General features: G+C 42.8%; 1 protein-coding gene across 1 annotated transcript in view; it reads right to left on the bottom strand.

Annotated features, from left to right (window-relative positions):
* Window positions 1-16,445, bottom strand: part of nherf1b (NHERF family PDZ scaffold protein 1b) — a 28,178-nt gene extending 11,733 nt beyond the window's left edge. Inside the window, exon 1 of the mRNA XM_080904235.1 lies at window positions 15,417-16,445. Coding sequence (XP_080760361.1) covers window positions 15,417-16,100 — 684 coding nt within the window. The 5' untranslated portion in view covers window positions 16,101-16,445. The remainder of the gene's footprint in view (window positions 1-15,416) is intronic.
* Between the last annotated feature and the right edge of the window lie 1,733 nt (window positions 16,446-18,178).

Here is an 18,178-nt window from a genome sequence, read left to right on the forward strand (position 1 = left end):
TAAGAGTTTACGATCATAAATAGAAACAACAATTGGAGCTCAAACTCAATATTTACCACCGGCGTTCCACGTTAAACTAATAGTCTGGCAGTTAGACCCAAACATACATATTTATCATTTCCTTTCCACTCCATTAGTAATCGTTTTGTATACACGTTAAAGGATAATGTTCACTTGAATAATGCAAGAAACTGTCCTCCACAGGATGTGTCTACACTGAGCAACCAAGATACAAGATAGTGCAACAAAAACAGGATACGTCACACCACGCACAGAGTTGCAGATACAGAACGATGTCTTGATTGTGAAGGCACTTCTGTAAACTGCGCTGTCTGTTCTCATCAGTGATGCAGACCGGCCATCTTTGTCTCTTTCGAGAGCCCCATCGTGCAGCAGAACGTGCACGCTACCGATCAAATGTGCTCCCGATAAGAGCAACAGTTTCATCACGCTGCGAACCAATTGCACAAAAAAATTTTCACGCATTGCTTAACCTTTATCTTCTGGAGTTACACCCAAGCTAAAAGGAAAAGGGAGCCCTCCCTTGCAAGTCCTATAAATTTAACAGAGGCTTTTAAAAGTAGAGACTAAAGGGAAAATTGGAGACCGTGTCTGAATTGGTGGCTCGGCGTTTCTTATTACTGACCTTCCCTCATTCTGAAATCCTGAATAAGAACTCTATGCACTGTTCTTCTGTGCGGTGGTAGAGAGAGGCTTTATCTGTATAAAAAGGCTGGCTCTCACCACAAATGTGATTACAAGTTATCATCTACTGGATGTAAGAGCTCTGAGTCTGTGTGATCCACAGTCACTCAGTTCACCATGTGCCATTTAAAAGAAAAAACAAACAAACCCAAAAGTGGGTGAAAATATCGAGTGTCATTCAGACACATCGAAGCGTCAGATGGGCCTGAATCTCATCATCTGGTGCTCTGGCTGACATTAGCAGTTCCTGCTTAGGGAAGAGAGGGTGAGAGAGTCTCTGGCAGGAACAACAAGGGAGGATTTGTATCAGAGAGGAGTGGAGGGCCGAGGAATCTCCACGCGGGTCTGAAATCTGTGGAATCTGCTGAACACACACGAGCCAGGAGGACAACTGAAGATGCCAAGTGTGTGTGTGTGTGTGTGTGTGTGTGTGTGTGTGTGTGTGTGTGTGTGTGATTATGCTGCTGCTACGCTTTACTCATATTACTTGTTATCAGTTTCACTACTGATAAAAATCTGATGATCGGTTACAAAATGAGGTGCAGATACGTTGGGCCCACAGGACTTAACATTCATGGCATGTTGTGTAAACTCCCTCACTCTCTCATACCGCTGCTCTTCCTGGTATAACCAACTGAAACTCGTGGTTAAATCAGAGTGATATGCTGAACTGTGAAGTTGTGTCTTCCCCTTCCGGCAGACTCGCTCTTGGCCTGAGCTCAGCTTAGATTAGGAACATCTGTGTAAAACTTTACTCGGATTAGGGCACTTCCCAGTCCAAGCGCATAATATGTGGTAGGAAAAATAAATTAATCCAATCAAAGAGGTGTCAGACATAAAGCCTGCTGGCCAGAATTGGCCCTGTAAAGACTCCAATCTGGCCCACTGCACGGCTTTAGAAAAATGTGAAAGCCGGGATTAATTGAGGACTTTTAACTGTATTTTCACAACTTTAACAGCTTTGCCTACTGTTACAGACCTCCTCCATGACCATTCATACTAAACCAAAGTAAATAAGTAATAGATAAAGAATTAGATGACAGAGAAATTACTGTTTTCTTTTTTACCGTCTACTAGAAAAAGCTTCCAGTAGATGGTGGCATTTCTGTGAATTAACAAACAATTTGTGTTATACCGTAATTACAGGACAGTCTAGCTTTCAGATCTTTCTCTGTAATTTTACATTTGTTTCTTATAACTGAGCCCAAAGTGCTGTAAATGATAGTAGTAAGTGATTACTTTCATTTACTACAGCAGTTTTTCTTTATGAAGTACAGTTTCAAAGGTTCTGAGATGTACTGTTGAAATTGCATTTTTTCCTTATATCAAGATATCTCAGGTTCAAGTTCTTTACACTAAAGGAATGGAGAGTTTCACTATTACAGCCCATTTAAGTAACCTCCATGACAGGAAAATAATGCCTAAGTAAAACAGTCGCTCCAAAAACAAGTCAATCCCAATATACTGAAATGTTAAAACACCCAGTTTCACAGAAAAATCCTCATTTTCAGCTCAAGTGAATAAAAAAAGCAAAACAAAAAGCAAAAGTACTCAGCCTCCTAGTTTTCACAGCTGATGTCCCTGTCGTGACTTTTAAACCTGTTTACACTGAAGTATTAATGGGAGTGTGACAGGTTCATGTCCAGGGTTTGGTTGCACCATCACACAGTGGATGGTGTTTTCTTGTTCAGCATTTGATTAAATCTTTTTCACCTGTTACTTTACAGTCAAGTTTTTCTGTTGTGTAAACAACTTCTTTGGATAAAAAAAAAAAAAAAAAAAGAAGAAAAAGTTTGTCTCAAGATGAACACACACTCTCCAAGTGACACACACTTTCCCTTCAAGGAGAGAAGTGCCGAACAGGAAATGTTGACACATCTTTCCTCAGTATGCTTCCCCCTGTGCTGCCTTTACTTCTCAGAATGAAACAGAAATGCTACCAGGATGTGCCGCCGTATGCTAATAAATGAAACCGCTTTCATTAAAATGCCCAGAAGAGCCAGTCTGACCTCGTGCTATCTGTGTAGAAGCAACTGGCTGCAGATCCAAACTCTTCAGTCTGCAGTCACGTGTTCCTATGTTCATGTATGATGGCTATGTGGCAATGCAGGCAACTGTGCTTATCCACTGCATCAGTTTGTCACCTGCAGTGTGCACACAGCATAGAAATCAGGAATCATGGAAAAGCTGCACACATATAGGAAGGCTGTGGAAACCATTTCAATAAAAGCCTAATTTTTCTTGTTTGTTTGTCTTTTACTTTATACTTTTACCTGTGCTGAAAAAAGAAGGAAGAAAGGAGGGCAAATAGGAAAACCTGACAAACATGCTAAGTTTGTACAACACAGAGGTGGGACTGATAAATCCCATGATACCAGGGTTATTCACAGCAGCTGTGACGTCGTATTGTGATTTCCAGCAATAAAACACTGACATAATTTCTGATAAGCGATCGAACTGACCATAAGCTGACTTTTAAACGTGATAAAATAACACGTTACTTCACAGAATCTAGTAGTTATTAAACCACTTGTAGCCGCTGTTACTGAAGCAGCATCAACACTCGGTTAAGTAACACTGGGCAGTCTGCACAAAGCCAAACCATTTTTTGTTAGTAGGAAGGTAGTTGAGTAATATTTGTTTGCATCTAGAGAAATCTCTATTGAAAAAAAAAGAAAAAAAAAGAAAAAAAGAAAGAAAAAATAAAACCTGCTTCCCAGCTGCTGCCGGCTGGTTTTCACTCTCACACACCTTCTTCCGGGCGACTCGTGTGTGCGAGTGAGCAGCTTCTATCTTGCTTTGAATACCAATAACTCCGAGACAATACGAGGTCCCATTTTAATATTCCAAAACCACACTTCTGAGTCACACGGCTGCCTCACAACGCAGCAGCTTTTAGAGGTTTCTTATTGAGCTTTTTTAACAGATCCCCCAACCCAGATTTGTGTGGCCCTGTTTAAGACTTGTTTCTGTCTTTCCTCAGGAAGCTGTGATAACCATGAGATAAGGCATGATGGCAAAGTTCAACTCACAGGCCTCTGAGTGAACAACAGGCAGCACTTAAAAAAAAAAAAAAAACCAACAAAAAAAAAAAGAAAATCACATGGGGAGGAGATGATGCTGAAAATGAAGCTCTCTTATCTATAAGTTTTATTTAGATATGAAGGAAACTTAAACTGGCACACGAGACAAGGGATGAAACTGCAAACTACCGCAGCAATCTTATGGTTTCGTGCTCATATTTCTGTAGAAGCAAACGTTATATTCGATGTTAGCTGACGTTAAGTAGGCAATAGTTACGTACTCAAGCAGCTTAAAAAAAAAAAAAGACACAAACTGCAGTTCCTTTAATGGCCACTTAAATCCGGCTTAAAACCCCAAAGTTTAAGGTAGAAATAAAAAAAGTTTATAGCCACTGTTTTGCTATCTGAAAGTAATTTTTCACCATAATAATAAAAAAAAAAAGTATATGAAAAGCGCACTTCACTCATATAAAATTAACTCTTTAAAGGTCACTCGCTGGAGCAGTGTGTTATTGGAGGACATTATAAGACTTTTGTTGGTCTTGTACAAACTCCTTGTTATGATTCAAATCGAGCCCTATAATGGGTTTAGGTAAGGGATGACTCACAGGATGACATATACAGTATCACTTTTTGCTGTAATTCTAGTCAGTGTGACAGTAGTGGCTTTAGAGCCCTTTCAATGCTACTATCTTACAAATATTATTGATTGTTGTGACGTTAATAGAGTGCTCACGAGAAGTGTGTGTGTTTTTATGAATGAGGTTTTCATGTTATATTATGCCCCAGTCACACAGGCCGACTAGTTAGTGCCTGGTAACCTTCAATCACTAGGAAAAAAAATTAGTATTCCCTGTCTGGCGTTTGCTAGAGTTTAGGTGAAACTGGTTGGAAAGGGGGTGCTGCACCACAAGATGATGATTGCTTATGGTCACCCGTAGCTTGCACGGATGTTGCCGACACTCAGCTAGCCACTGAGCGGTAGTCAAACTTGAAAAAGTGAAATGGAAACGGCACTTTTTCAAGCCAAGTTAGTATCTTCCATGGAAACTACAGGTGACCGCAGCATCCTGCTAGTGATCAAGCCAATCACGCTTACCAAGAGGCACTTTATACCTCTTCGCAACCAATTTCATGCCATGACTGCCAGCAACTTTCAGCAGCCACTCAACTAGTCAGGGAATAAATATTATTCCTTAGTAACCATTGGTTGCCAAGTAGTTGCCAATCAGTTTCTAGGACTGTCTAAGCAATGCACTCCTACAGTTCGTGGATGTTCCTTGCTAACCAAGCTTCTTAGCATTAGCCGACACCTTAGCATTCCACCCTCCAGTCCAAATATGGTCGACCTCTTGCTTCAAAACAACAAACAAATAAAAAAAAGCCTGTGAAGCTATAAATCTGCGGTTTGCCTCTGCTACGGTCAGCATATTGTAAAGATGAGTGCGATGGGAACGACATTAGTTTTACAGTGCGTAGCCATAAAAACAAAGCACTGGACAAACAGGAATGTTTACCTGATGATGACATTGGAATAAAAGTCAGGGGATCATCAGAGTCATAACGATTCAACTACTCTTCTTTTTTTGTTTCACATACCCAGGACAACAAAAAAAACAAAACAAAACAAAAAAAAGAAACCCTTCATGTTGAAATTTCCTATTACATAAACTGTTCTCCTACCCAAGCAGCTGCTGTCGACTGCTGACGACATCCAATAAAACTCAAGTCCTGCAAATCATCAACTGCAACCTGTCACACTCAGATGGGCTCTGAATGCAGATGTCATTTAAAGCGGTCACTCTTTCATCTTTTTGCCGATTGCTTCATACCCCCTGTCGTTTTACTAAGAGTGGGGGAAGCTCTCCCATGAGTTTGGCCTCTTTGATCAGCATAACTAATAAGCACTAAAATGACACGCTGCCAGGCATCGTGGTTACACAGTGACGCGACAAACTGCTGACCTCCCGGCTCCTTGTGATTGCCATGTGTAGTTTCTAACAGATTAACAGCCTCAAGGGCAGACTTAATTAATGTTTGATGCAAACCTGGTTCCTTTTTAACCACGGCACAAGTTTTGCCCTCTTGAGTGTATGGAGCGCACCACTCTCTCAGGCGGGATAGGGGTGTTGGGTTTCAAGCTGGATCATTAAACCAGCTGGGAGGCAAGCGGAGAGCTGAACAAAGCACCCTACTGTCCCCCCCACTTCCATTTGAGGATGGGACAAACTAGCTGTACAAAAGATAGCAAAGAAAGGTTTTACAGAGGGTTCCCGTTACGATGAACTCTTTGGGGGAAGTCCTGAACACAGAACGGTAATGTCAGTCAACACAGCAGGGGTACACGCACTGATAAGATACCAGAGGGGCCTAGACTTCACTTCAGCGTCTTTGAAAATGTTAAAGTGAAGGTTCTGGCTTTGCTCGAGAGGTTTTTGTTGTTCGTCCACCCTTCAGTCCTCAGTTTTAAATTCACAGTTGCATCAAAACAGCCAGATGGTTTGTTCCATCGCAAATCAACACGGTTTTATCTCCTCAGCCAGTCTTCCTGTCCTTGACCCTCCACCCCTGCAGACCTGAGTGCCGCACGAGCCCAACAAACCAAGTCTGACCTCTCACGTACAAATACGCACACATACACAGCAGTTGATGTGGTTATAAGAAAATGCACCAAGAGGAAGGGAGGAGTAAATATAGAACATGAAAAAGGTGTCAGAGGGCTTTGCTTTTAAATTTGGCTCTCACAAAGCAGAACATGCAGATGTGAGTCGAAGCCATACGATGATGAAATCACCTTATATGGTACATATTGACGACAGCCTGCTAGGGAAAATATTTTGAACTTCATTCTCTCATCTCGTGTATTCAGTGTGTTGTACTTTTGCACACTACTATACAGTCTCACATACATAAGTCTCAAACCACCACTAATCTCTTTTTATTTTGCTGTAGGAAAATGGGAAATAGGTCCAGTGATTTATTGAAACATGCGCAAACACAACGAGTTTGAAGGTCAACATTTGGCATGACCACCTCTGTTCTCCAACACAAACTCTCTCGTGCAGTTTTGTCATTTTTTAAGCAGTCGTCAGAAATATTTCTCCAAGCTTTTTGAAGAACATTCAAGAAACAGGACATTTTTCCTTTTTCTTAAAGACATGACTTTTAGATGATGTTCTAGGTCTGCCAATTCTTTTTGTTTTGTTGTGTCCTTCTCCAGTGTCCACTTTCCTCAGATTTTTCAAGCACACAATGCACACCCTGCTGAGATATGCCAGGTTTGCAGCTAGGAGCTCTCTTGGAATCACCTCATTGGTGCTAAAATGCTATTTTAAGCCCGTGAAAGTGTGTTATCTTTGATATACATATCAATCGTAGATTGAGCTAAAGAAATGGGAACAAATGATGTGTTTGTGTTACACTTGAATAATGCACAGGTTGTTGTTAAGTGGCTTAATAAATAAATGAATAAATACAACAAAAAAAAAAATAAAAAATATATATACACACACACACACACACACATATATACACACATACATATATATACACATACACATACATACACACACACACACACACACACACACACACTCATTAGTCTGAAAATGGTCAGGTACAAGGACTGGACTGAAAATGAGTGAAAAAGCATCCAATGTATGAAAAACAAAACAAAACAACAAAACCTTTGAAAGACCTTCAGAAAGCCTGCAGAGCTACTGCTCAAGGCCACATAAAAAAAGTAAAGAAGAAATTCTGGCTCATTGTTATCACTCAAAACATGCCAAGGGGCTGCGTCACATTATTAAAGCCACACTTAGTTAAGAAAAGCAATCTTCTAAATGCATTTCTCTCCCCTCTTGTCTCTCCCTGACAAGTAAATGTAAGCAAACTTTAAAATTAGCCCAGGAAGGGCTGTCTCTCGTCAGAGCTGCACAGGAAAGGTCTATTGTATTTTTGTCATGTGTGCTAGCCACAGAAACACTATCACCATCATCATCACAAGTAACCAAAATTGACTTTGAGCCTAAAATGTGAAAAACGGTTCAGAAAATTGGAGCCAACTTCTTAAGATGACCTCACCAACAAGATATATTTAGGATTTTATTAATGAAAAAGACAGCGTGAGATTGTTTAAATGGATATTTGTGCTGCTTAAGTGTATTAACGCTCTCTGAGGGTGGCGAGGGTGGAGAGGACCTTGTGCTTTGGGAAGGGGGGTTATTTCAGGGTGCACAACGAGTCATTTCCCCCCCGCCCCCGGCAGGGCGCGGCGCCTCGGCTCATTGTCCGGCCGGGGTGGTGAACCTTCGGCAGAATGGAGAGCGAAATGGAATGTGACATTGTAGAGTCTCCATCCAGTATCCCACGGGACCCAATCGCCAGGCAGCGACCAAACCACCCACACACCCGCGCAGTAAGGGTTCAGGTTCCACCCCTGACCTGGGCCACAGTGGCCTTGGCTGTCGGGGACAGTGGCGTCGTTGTTTGGCTGGTGTCACAAAGGTTTCAGTGAAACAGAGCGCCGTTAATTGCGTGATACACTGACGCCACTGATTATTTATTACCTCCACGATCAATACAACAGTGTGCTGCTGATCCAACTTGACTGCAGACGCTTACACCGGAGTGCTGCCTGACAGTTTTTTCCTTTTACCAGTTCATGATTATCTGACATTTAAACAATGGGGTATATGAACATGTGCTGGCATTAAGAAAGCTAATGCTCATTTACCCTGATGGCCTGTGCGTTAAAAAAACGAAACCGTGGCAATTTCCCAGGTTGAGGAGTACCGACGGGGCCTTTGTTGCACGCCCTCCAATCGCTGCTCTCTACCATCATTTCCTTTCCTTGGGCTGCTGTTTGCTTTCCTCGCCTCACTCTTAAACAGATATTGCAACAAACTGCAATGTGACTGCCTTGCAAAACATTCCTGATACTCTCGTCATCTTGGGCAGCATTATGTGATAAAATACTTTCGAGTTTAATACGATTCCCACCCTTAAATTACACAAAAACAGCGTCTCAAATGAAAGCTTCCTGATAATAGATGAGTGGGTAAAGTGTGCTCAGTGGTAGCGCCCAGCAGCGGTTACTAAAACACTAAATGGATCCATATTGCCATTTTTGGTTATTTGCTTTAACAGTTTTACTTAACATTATAGAGGCAATTAACCAAGATATTAATACTAGAGTGCAGAAATCTGCAGTTCCTTGAATGACCACTGGAGCTCAGCTGCGAAATAAGAGTCGGAAAACATAGAAAGTATGTTTGGTTTTTTTTGCTGTCTGTCTTAAATAAAAAGCTTAAAACGATCAGTTACTCAACTCCCTTAGTTATGCGCTGCAATAGGCTTAAACTGCTGGCGGCTTTCTTTTTAACTCCCTATGTGTTTATATAGGACTCTGCATTTAATCATTACAGTGGAACCCTGACTTACGAAATTAATTCGTTCCCGAGCAGCAATCGCGCCTTTTGAGTGAATGATAGGCTATGGGCTAGTTGCTAACTGCAACAACAATACGTCGTTCAAGTGGAACAGCGAAGCGCAAGTACGAAAGCCAAGGGGGTTGTCACATGATTCGGAAGGCATTGTGGGTATTGTGGGCTCAGCCAATCAGAACCAGCGGATTTCGTTACGCGGGCATTTTGCCGTAACAGGGGCAGAAATATTGCCGTTAAGTGCCTTCGTAATTTGAATTTTTCGTTAAATGGGGTATTCGTAAGTCGGGGTTCCACTTTAGTTATTTCTATTAATTATTTATTATTACTGGCTCTCTTCCACAGTGTGTCTTTTTTCCTTTCTTCCTCCCATCACCTCAGATGGCCCCGCCCCTCCCTTAGCCTGGTTCTGCTGGAGGGTTCTTCCTGTTAAAAGGGAGTTTTTCCTTCCCACTGTCGCCAAAGTGCTTGGTCACAGGTGTTTATTGTTGGTGTTTTATCTGTATTATTCCAAGGTCTTTACCTTACAATATAAAGCAATATGAGGCGACTGTTGTTATGATTTGGAGCCATACAAATACAACTGAAGTGAACTGGATTGACTAGATTTGACTCAATGGCTCCTTGGCAACTGCCTGATACAATTCTGTGGAGTGTGGGTCATTTATCTTTATGTAGCTGCTACAGACGACCATAACAGGTCATGAATGTTTCTGCTGCTGTGTCCACATTATTAATGATTTGTTGATATTGCACTTCTAGTTTCGCATAAACAAACACGCAGCGGGAAAGTCGTTAGGCTCACAAATACAGAGATCTCCGAGATGAAACATGATGAAGCGCATGACATCCTCCGCCCCACATATCTAGCAAACAAAAGGGCAGAGAAGGGTGACTCCCGAACTTTCTCACACATGGGCGTGAAAAACCAGCTTGCGCACACACATGAAAGCACCCACACAGAACAAATAGAAACGCAAAGACATGCCCGGGCGCATGAGCAAACGTCAGTCGGTCAGAATGAATCACGGAGAATATCTGATCCTGTCAGACAAACACAATGACGCGCAATTCATTGGCCAAACACAGCCTTGAACAATACCTGGCTTTGTCACAATGATAATCAGACTGACTAACATACAACTTATCAGCTGGACGCACTGTTTACTTAGAACCACAACTCAGTGTCCACCCCTGGGAGATCCCTATTCATCTGGGCTGCATTAGCACTCGTAATGTTGCATGCATTTGCCCTTTTCACTGCCGAGCAATGGTGAGATTGCTTCCCCAGCATTTAGACCACAGTTTACTCTGCACTAAGCTGCTAAGAGTCTTCTTGCTGCCCACGAGGAGGGGGGGGTTTGGGTGGACAGAGGATCACGATGACGAGGTGGTAGAATCTCTCACCAACAACAATGACAGGAAACCAGCACAAACTTCCCAGGAACTGAGCACAGGCCAAGACTCCACTAGACGCCCGCAAGCAGCCAGAATCACAGCCCTAACTACGCTGGCTCAAAGAGCCAGTGTAGGTGTGGCCGTTTCAGCCTCAACTGCATGACAAACGATCACAGCAAGCTGACTACTGATCTATTAAGAGGAAGTTAAATTTACCCAGCATCTGCCTCTGAAGGCGTTACATCACATGTCAGCGAATGAAAGACAAATCACGTCTTTTAAATGAGTATATACAAATCAAAAAACCCTTAGTGGAAGTTCTGCTGCTGAGGGCGGAAGCGAGAGTTTCGTGTCTTTGCTGAAAAAAATCTATTAAAAAAAAGAGCTATGCAAATCCAGCACTGCAGGCCACACAGATTAAGTCCTCCCACACAACATGTTATCCTGAGAACTGTGCTTTCTATGTACGGACTGCATTAAAAAACAACACGTATGTTCACGAAAGGTCTTTAATGAGCAGGTTTTATATGAAAGTTCAGATTAGAGGAGAGAGAAGTGACAAACAGCCAGCACATCAATAGACGAGTCCCTCAATTTAGGCTCCTGCAGTCTGCGTGGTTTCTGTCGGCTGTACTTACACACACACACACACACACACTTTCCTCTGTATACAATCTCAACTAGGTTCAGTCAATTACATCCGACACTAGCAGTCCTGCCTCTCCCTCTAATTAGTGTTTAAAGTCGGGCTTAAGCAAGCAGCAAGCAGTCAAGTCCTCAAAATATCCCACTCCCGCGCTCTCTCTCCCTGCAGTCCACGTTAGATAAACGTCATCTTAAAACACATTCTTAAAAAAGAAAATCTCATTTTCCCACAGCTCATGATTGTATTCCAGTGAGTAGGAAAAATGACTAAGAACATCAAATTGTCAAAAATACAGCAGGTGCTAATAAATCTTTGTGTTGACTGAGCAAATAACTGGCTGATAGTTTCAGCTCCAGTTTTGATGGCATGTTATACAAACACCTCAATCGCTCAAACTCCGCCAGAAAAAATACACTCATCCCCACAAGTCTTGCAGCAAAAGCTCAGAGAAGAGCGTATCGGGCACACTTCACTGACCTCCACAATAGCAGGGTAAAAGTTTTACTGCCCGGTAAACAAAACGACGACCTTTGGAACGGCTGATGTGTTTTGCTCTCCCCCCCCCCCCGTGTGTTTTGTTCGCCGCTGACGACAGCGGCAGAGCTGATCACTTCGACCTTCATCTCTGCTCATCCAGTTTTTCACACCTCGCTTTCTCACTCTCGCCTACCTCCATCCTCGCACATATATATACACACGCACCAACTTCACACAAACTGCACACAAGCACCATCAGTGTAACCATGGAAACCAGGGCTCCTCAGCTTCCGGGGAGGGCGTTGTTCTTCGAACCCTCTTTTGTGTCGCTTCAAAGATGAAGCCAGACAGGCGGAGTGTCCGTGTGGCCGCTAAACCAACACTGTGTTTTTCAAGGCTGTGTGTGTGTGTGTGTGTGTGTGTGTGTGTGTGTTATTGGCTTGGCAACGGGATTCGAGACAGGAATGCCGGACAGGATGTAGGAAGAAAATTCCAGAAACAGTAAAGTCAATGCCAAAAACACCCTGAGGGTGCCTGTGAATGCAACGTAGAAGCAAGCAGACTTTAAACAGCATCCCTCAAGTCCAATTTACACTCGCATACTCTCTACTGTGTCCCCAAGTTACTTCCTCAACCTGTGGTTTGTGCCTTTACACAAAAACAGAAATTCCCAGCTAGGCTCCCTACTCACTCCAGATCCTCCGTATGTTAAACTCTGGGAGACAGCTGGAATAAAAGATCCGAGTGGTGAGAATGAATTTGTTAGGAGTGCTGTCGTTTGTTTCCCGCTGGTTTGCGTGCCAGCGTGCACCGCACTGCCACAGCTCCATTAGGCCATCTGTGGAGACTATCGAGAGTAAACACAGGAACAATCGCTGTATATTCCTAGGACAAACAACATAACTGAGCAGTGCTCGAGTGCTGTGCACAAGCGTAGGCTGTTGCTATTTTCATGTGAGGGAAAAAAAAGAAAAAAAGAAGCTTAAATAAATACCAGAAACATGTTTCCAGAAAAGTCCTGCATGCTCTGGGTATGTGAATGCTGTCATTATACTGCGGGTACAAGAGAAAAAGTTTATATACATACACATGCATTATGATAAATGCAACACTGTGTCAAATGAGCATGAGCGTCAGATTTTTGAGAACAGATGACTAATTTCACTGATTTCATCTAGACAACCGATCGCTTTATGCTCCACTTGGTTTTGTTGCTGCATCTCTTCGGGTTTACTAAGCAGTGTAACTGGACGGCTCTTCTCGTGAAGGCATTTTTACTCATTTACAGAAAAACATGAGCCATCTATAATCAAAATAACATGGTTACCAGATCAGGTTACATATTTTTCCTCTGGTTTTGAGTGCTGTTAATCAGTAAAACAGGTTATTTTTTTTTTAAATCACGTAAAAGAAGAAATCTGGCCTTGACGCAAAAGTTATCTTTTATAGCAAAACCTTTCCCGAAGACTAACAGTGCTCCATTCTCATAGCGCTTGAATTAAGTGTGGCATTTGATATAGCAGGCCATAAAGTTTGGTTTGTGAGGCTGCAGCATTGGGATGCAGTGATTTAGCTCATATCTGACCAACTGAATTGGTTTTTTGTTTACACTGGTGACTCTGGAGTCCTTACGGGTCTATTATGGGGCCCATCCTTCTTTCATCCCTTCATTACGTTGATGACAAACCGCTCTATCAACCAATCAAGTCCACAGACTCAAACCTCTCTGAACTGAACAACTGTCTAATAAACACCAAGAAATGGACATGAATGCAAATATTATTGACTTTCAACTCAGATAACAGAAATTCTTACTGTTGGTCCAGACAAGTTGTATCCAAGCATCACCATACTACATCAGGTTTAATGGCTCCACTTTAATTTTTGCATTTTAAGTTTATTCCAATTTATTCTTTACTCGAGATTCTTTGTTGAATTTTTCGTTTGTTTATTATGTGTTTTTTAGAAACTGTTTATCACTGGTTCTGATAAGTATTATACAAATAAAGTTTATCATCATCATAATCTACCAACAAAAGACGGGTGGAGCTAGCTAAACTTGCAGTCCACATGGAGTTGGCATCTTCTCACACTGTCACAGCTTCGTCCCTCTGCAGGGCAATATGGTTGGCAAGTGAAGTTTGTTAGCAAGAAACTAGTTCCTACATGAAACTGCTGACAACAGAGTCTGGATTTTTTGCTTTTTTGTTTTGTTTTTGAGTAACCAGGTCATGATTCCTGAAAACAAGCATTTCTGGTTAGTTTCTGAATTTGTTTTTGGTTCCATAAGGTGGAAAAAGAGGCAGACATCGGTACAGCTGTGGCCAACTCACAGCAAAACAACCTAATTTCAGTTTGCAGCGTCATCGCCTGTTTGTTTTATCTTTTAACACCTGTGAAGGAAAAAGAAAGAAGCCGTCTCGCAATTAAGTGTTAATGGAAACATCTTCCAATTAATCAGCACTTAACACTTCACCCGCAGAAGATGATGATTATTATATTAAGGAAAAAATGAAAGCTTAGCCGGTCCCTCTCTGTCTCTTTGCGACGGCTGCTGGCTATTATGACCCTTCTTTCCACCCACAGTTAAGTACGGAGGATGAGCACCGCACACAGACGCAAACAGCCTCAGGGATAAACATCCGAGACGCTGCAGCGAGGGACACAGATGTTCCAGACTGCAGGGACCCTCGTCCTCTTGAGTGCTTACACTCGGGAAACAACAAGTGGCTGACGCAGATTGAGAACATGTCCCTAATTTTTAAAGAGAAAAAGATCAAAGGGTGAAAAAAAGGCACTTAGTGGGCTTCATTTTGTTTCATTTTTTTTTTTTTTTAAAGGGGAGTGGGAACTAAACTATTTCCTGGTGATTGTTGTGGATGGCTCACAAATGTAAGTCATTTGTTTTTTGTGGTTTTCTACATTGAGGGTACATTTTTTCCTTTTTTTTAAACTGCTCAGCTTCAATGTGTCACTGTCCTCACATTTTCAAGTAAATTCTCTTTAACTCCAGAAAACAAAAAGATGATCAGATTGGTACGAATATCGATCGTTGGTATTGGTATCGTAGCAAAGCTGAAAGGTTTGTTTTTTTGTGTTAGATAACACAACAAAATGAATTGTAGAAAGTAAACATCACAGTGATTTAGTGGTCATGAAATGTCTTCAGACTGATGATGATTCATCTCATGACACACTGCTCTCCCCTACATAAGCTGCCTTTATAGCTTAAAAATATTGGCATTGGCAATATAAGTCCTGTATCTCTCAGCACTGTGAAAAACATTAGGAAATCAGTTATTTGGGAGAAGAAAGGCACAGTTTGAGGCCCTGTTTTCGTGATCTCAAGCCTTTCACCCACAGCAAATGCCCTGCCAGCAAAGCCTGCCCACAACCTGGCAACACGTGGATGCAGCTGACACAGAGCACCTATTATCTGCATGAAACAGTACCTGGGTAAAAGCAGGGAGCTTTGATGCAGTTATCAGCACTTATATCTAAGTGCCATCATTGGCATAGGCATAGATTGTGGGTGGGGATGCTTGGAATAAAACCACAGAAAGAGGGGCTTTTATTTTGAAAAGTTATGGGGGAAAGTTTTGATCTGTGGGAAACCTGGTGCCTGATTTTATAGTGAAACATTTGCACAACGCAGAAATGGCAAAACTTGGTGCACGAAAATTCTCGTGAAATGCGGGAATTTACCAGTTTCATGTGTCTCACCTTCTCAGAGCTGATGCTCAGCTTCTTCTCCACGTGTCCGTGGATTTGCCCGTTAGTCTCTGGGATCGGCGTGGACTCTCTGGGCGTCTCTTCAGGTGTCTCCTCTGGTGTCGTCTCCTCAGGTGTCGTCTCCTCAGGTGTCTCCTCCTGCTTCACCTCCTCCACCACCTCTTCTTCTCGCGGCTCATCTCCGTTTTCTGTCCCGTTCACTTCTCCATCCTCCTGCTTCTCCTCCACCACTACCTCGTCCTCCTCAGTCTTCTCCTCCTCCTCCTCCTTTTCCACCACTACCACCTCCTCCACTTCTTCCTCCTCGAAGGGTAGGGGGACCCCGTCGGTGACAAAAGCTTTCAGGCACTTCAAGTTGTGCTTCTTCAGCAGCTGCTCCGTGTCCGGGTCCACCACTATGAGCTCCAGCCAGCCCACGGTGGCTCGTATCCGGGACACGACCTGCTGGTGGCTCTCGTTCTCCACGTCCTCCCCGTTCACGTACACCAGCCGGTCGCCGGCACGGAGCCCGGAGGTCTCTGCCGGGCTGTCGGGCTCCACTAACCGGATGAACTGGCCCGTCTTACCTTTCTCCCCGTGGAGGTGAAAACCGTAGCCGTTGTCCCCCTTCTCCAGCGTGCACAGCCGGGGGCGCAGATACTGGCTTTTGCTCGGCATGTTCGGCTTCACTCGCATTCACGCTGCTGCTGCTGCTCAACCTGTTGCTGGTTCACTGTGGAAATAACTAGAAAGCCTCCTCAGGATGCTGCCGAGGAAGATTATGTGTGAATGAGAGGAACCCTCTTAAAAAATTAAAAAACACCCACCCCCCGCCCTGCTGTGGAGACCAGTCCGTGAGAAACGCTGCTGCTTTGCTTCTTCCTAATGTGCTCTTTGCAGCGGAGGTGGTCTAAATCCTGAGCGAAGCCCCTGCTCCTGTGCGCACTGAAGGTCCTGACCCGGGGACTGGGCTGAGGCCGATTAAACTCAATCAGCAGACGCTCCCTTTCAGTGTTGCTGCACAAAACAAGTGGAAAAGCCACTCAGGAAGAGGGAGGTGCGTTCACTGAACGGCCCAGCTGGCAGCTTCATGCAAACTAGGGGCCAGTGGAGGAGCAAATACAAATCGAAGCGCGATGATTTCCGAAAAACAAGAAGAAGAAGAATTTGAGGAAAACAATACATATAAAAAACACACACAGAGTAATCCTGGGGATTTTAAAATCTGAATCAATTAATTCTTAGTTTTAGCTTTTACCTTTCTGAAGTCACAGGTAAAACATTTGTTTGTCATTAGCATATTCACTCCACACGCTGCTGTAGAAACAGTCATTCCACTAAGGTAGGGGTGGAGCCCATAAATTATGAACTTTTAACTGGATTTTCTTCAGTTTTACAGCTTTTGCTAAATTCATACTACATCAAAGTAATTAAGTAATAGAGGAACAATTAAATCACTGAAAAGTTCCTGTAGAAATTTGTTTGGTCATTGAGCAACTAAATTAATTTTTTCAACTTATTTTCTTTATTTTTTCCAAAGAATCATGCTGACACATTTAATTATTTTTAAATTTGCTTTTAAGTATTTCTATTTTTAATTATTTCTTTATTGTGTAGACAAATCAATACATACTGTTGAAATCACTTTTTTTTTCTTATATTAGGATATTTCAGGTATTGAATGTTCAGTTAAACTTCTTTACATTGAAGTAGAGGGAGTTTTACTGGTCTGACCCACTTAACATCACATGGGCTGTGTGTGGCCCACACTGAGATGAGTTTGATGTCCCTGCAGGATACCGTATACTGTTTTTAATGAGAGTGTTTGGGGGGTTGATAAAGACTTGCGACCTCAAATTAGTAACCAGACAAGACCTAGTTATGACTTTCTGACTCACCAGATCGGACTTAAGGGGACTTTCCTTTGGCAGACTCAAATAATGAAGTCTGCATATGTGCAGATAGTCCTAGAGAGCAAAGATTGCTCTAAATGCTCAGCTTCAAATATTTTGTTTCCTGCTTTTGTCTCTGTATGACGTCAAAGAGAGTGAATGTACTCCGTATGGTCATCTCATGCACACTGCTCTGTCTGTGAGCACAGATGCCCCACCCACCTGCTGTTTGCGAGGGGCAACCAATCCAAAGAAAGTTAAGTCATGCTAAAGTACCCGAGTGGAATCCAGTAAAAACAGGTGAAGCTGGAGATGACCGTGATTTAAATGATCAATGTGAACAAACTGGGCATTTTAGGAGCCCTGCATCGACTTTCAAGTACTCCTAAAGTCCAACTTCTGGCTATGCGATCGTCTGTCAACAATAATCAGCATCAGTTTTCAACTCCACTGTCACCCCAAACTCATCTCAGAGATATAAGTGACATGGCAGTGAAAATAAATCCTGACAGGAAGCTGCTCAGCTAAAACCTCGGGCAGGATTTGACTTCTTAGCTGAGAATGCTGCCAGCCCTGATAAGAGGACAGACGCAGAAGCTCTCAGCAGTATGCTGACCACGTGCAGCAGTGGGTTCAAGTTGGTGATGGAAAGTCGCTCAAATAATGCACTTTTATTTCCACAAGAAAGGACCGAAAGCCTCAGTGGGTCTGCTAAGTGAGTCATACTGTAGATGGATGTGAGCCGCCTTCAGGTGTACAGTGAATCACGACTGTGTTCTTAAGTATTTCATGTCTTCTCGCATCACCCCAGTGCACTAGTCCATCTAACCTGTGCAACCACACAGATCCTGAGCATCCTTTCGCAAAAAGCTTGCCTACATA

Source organism: Rhamphochromis sp. 'chilingali' (genome assembly GCF_963969265.1).
Source record: "Rhamphochromis sp. 'chilingali' genome assembly, chromosome: 15".
NCBI lineage: Eukaryota > Metazoa > Chordata > Actinopteri > Cichliformes > Cichlidae > Rhamphochromis > Rhamphochromis sp. 'chilingali'.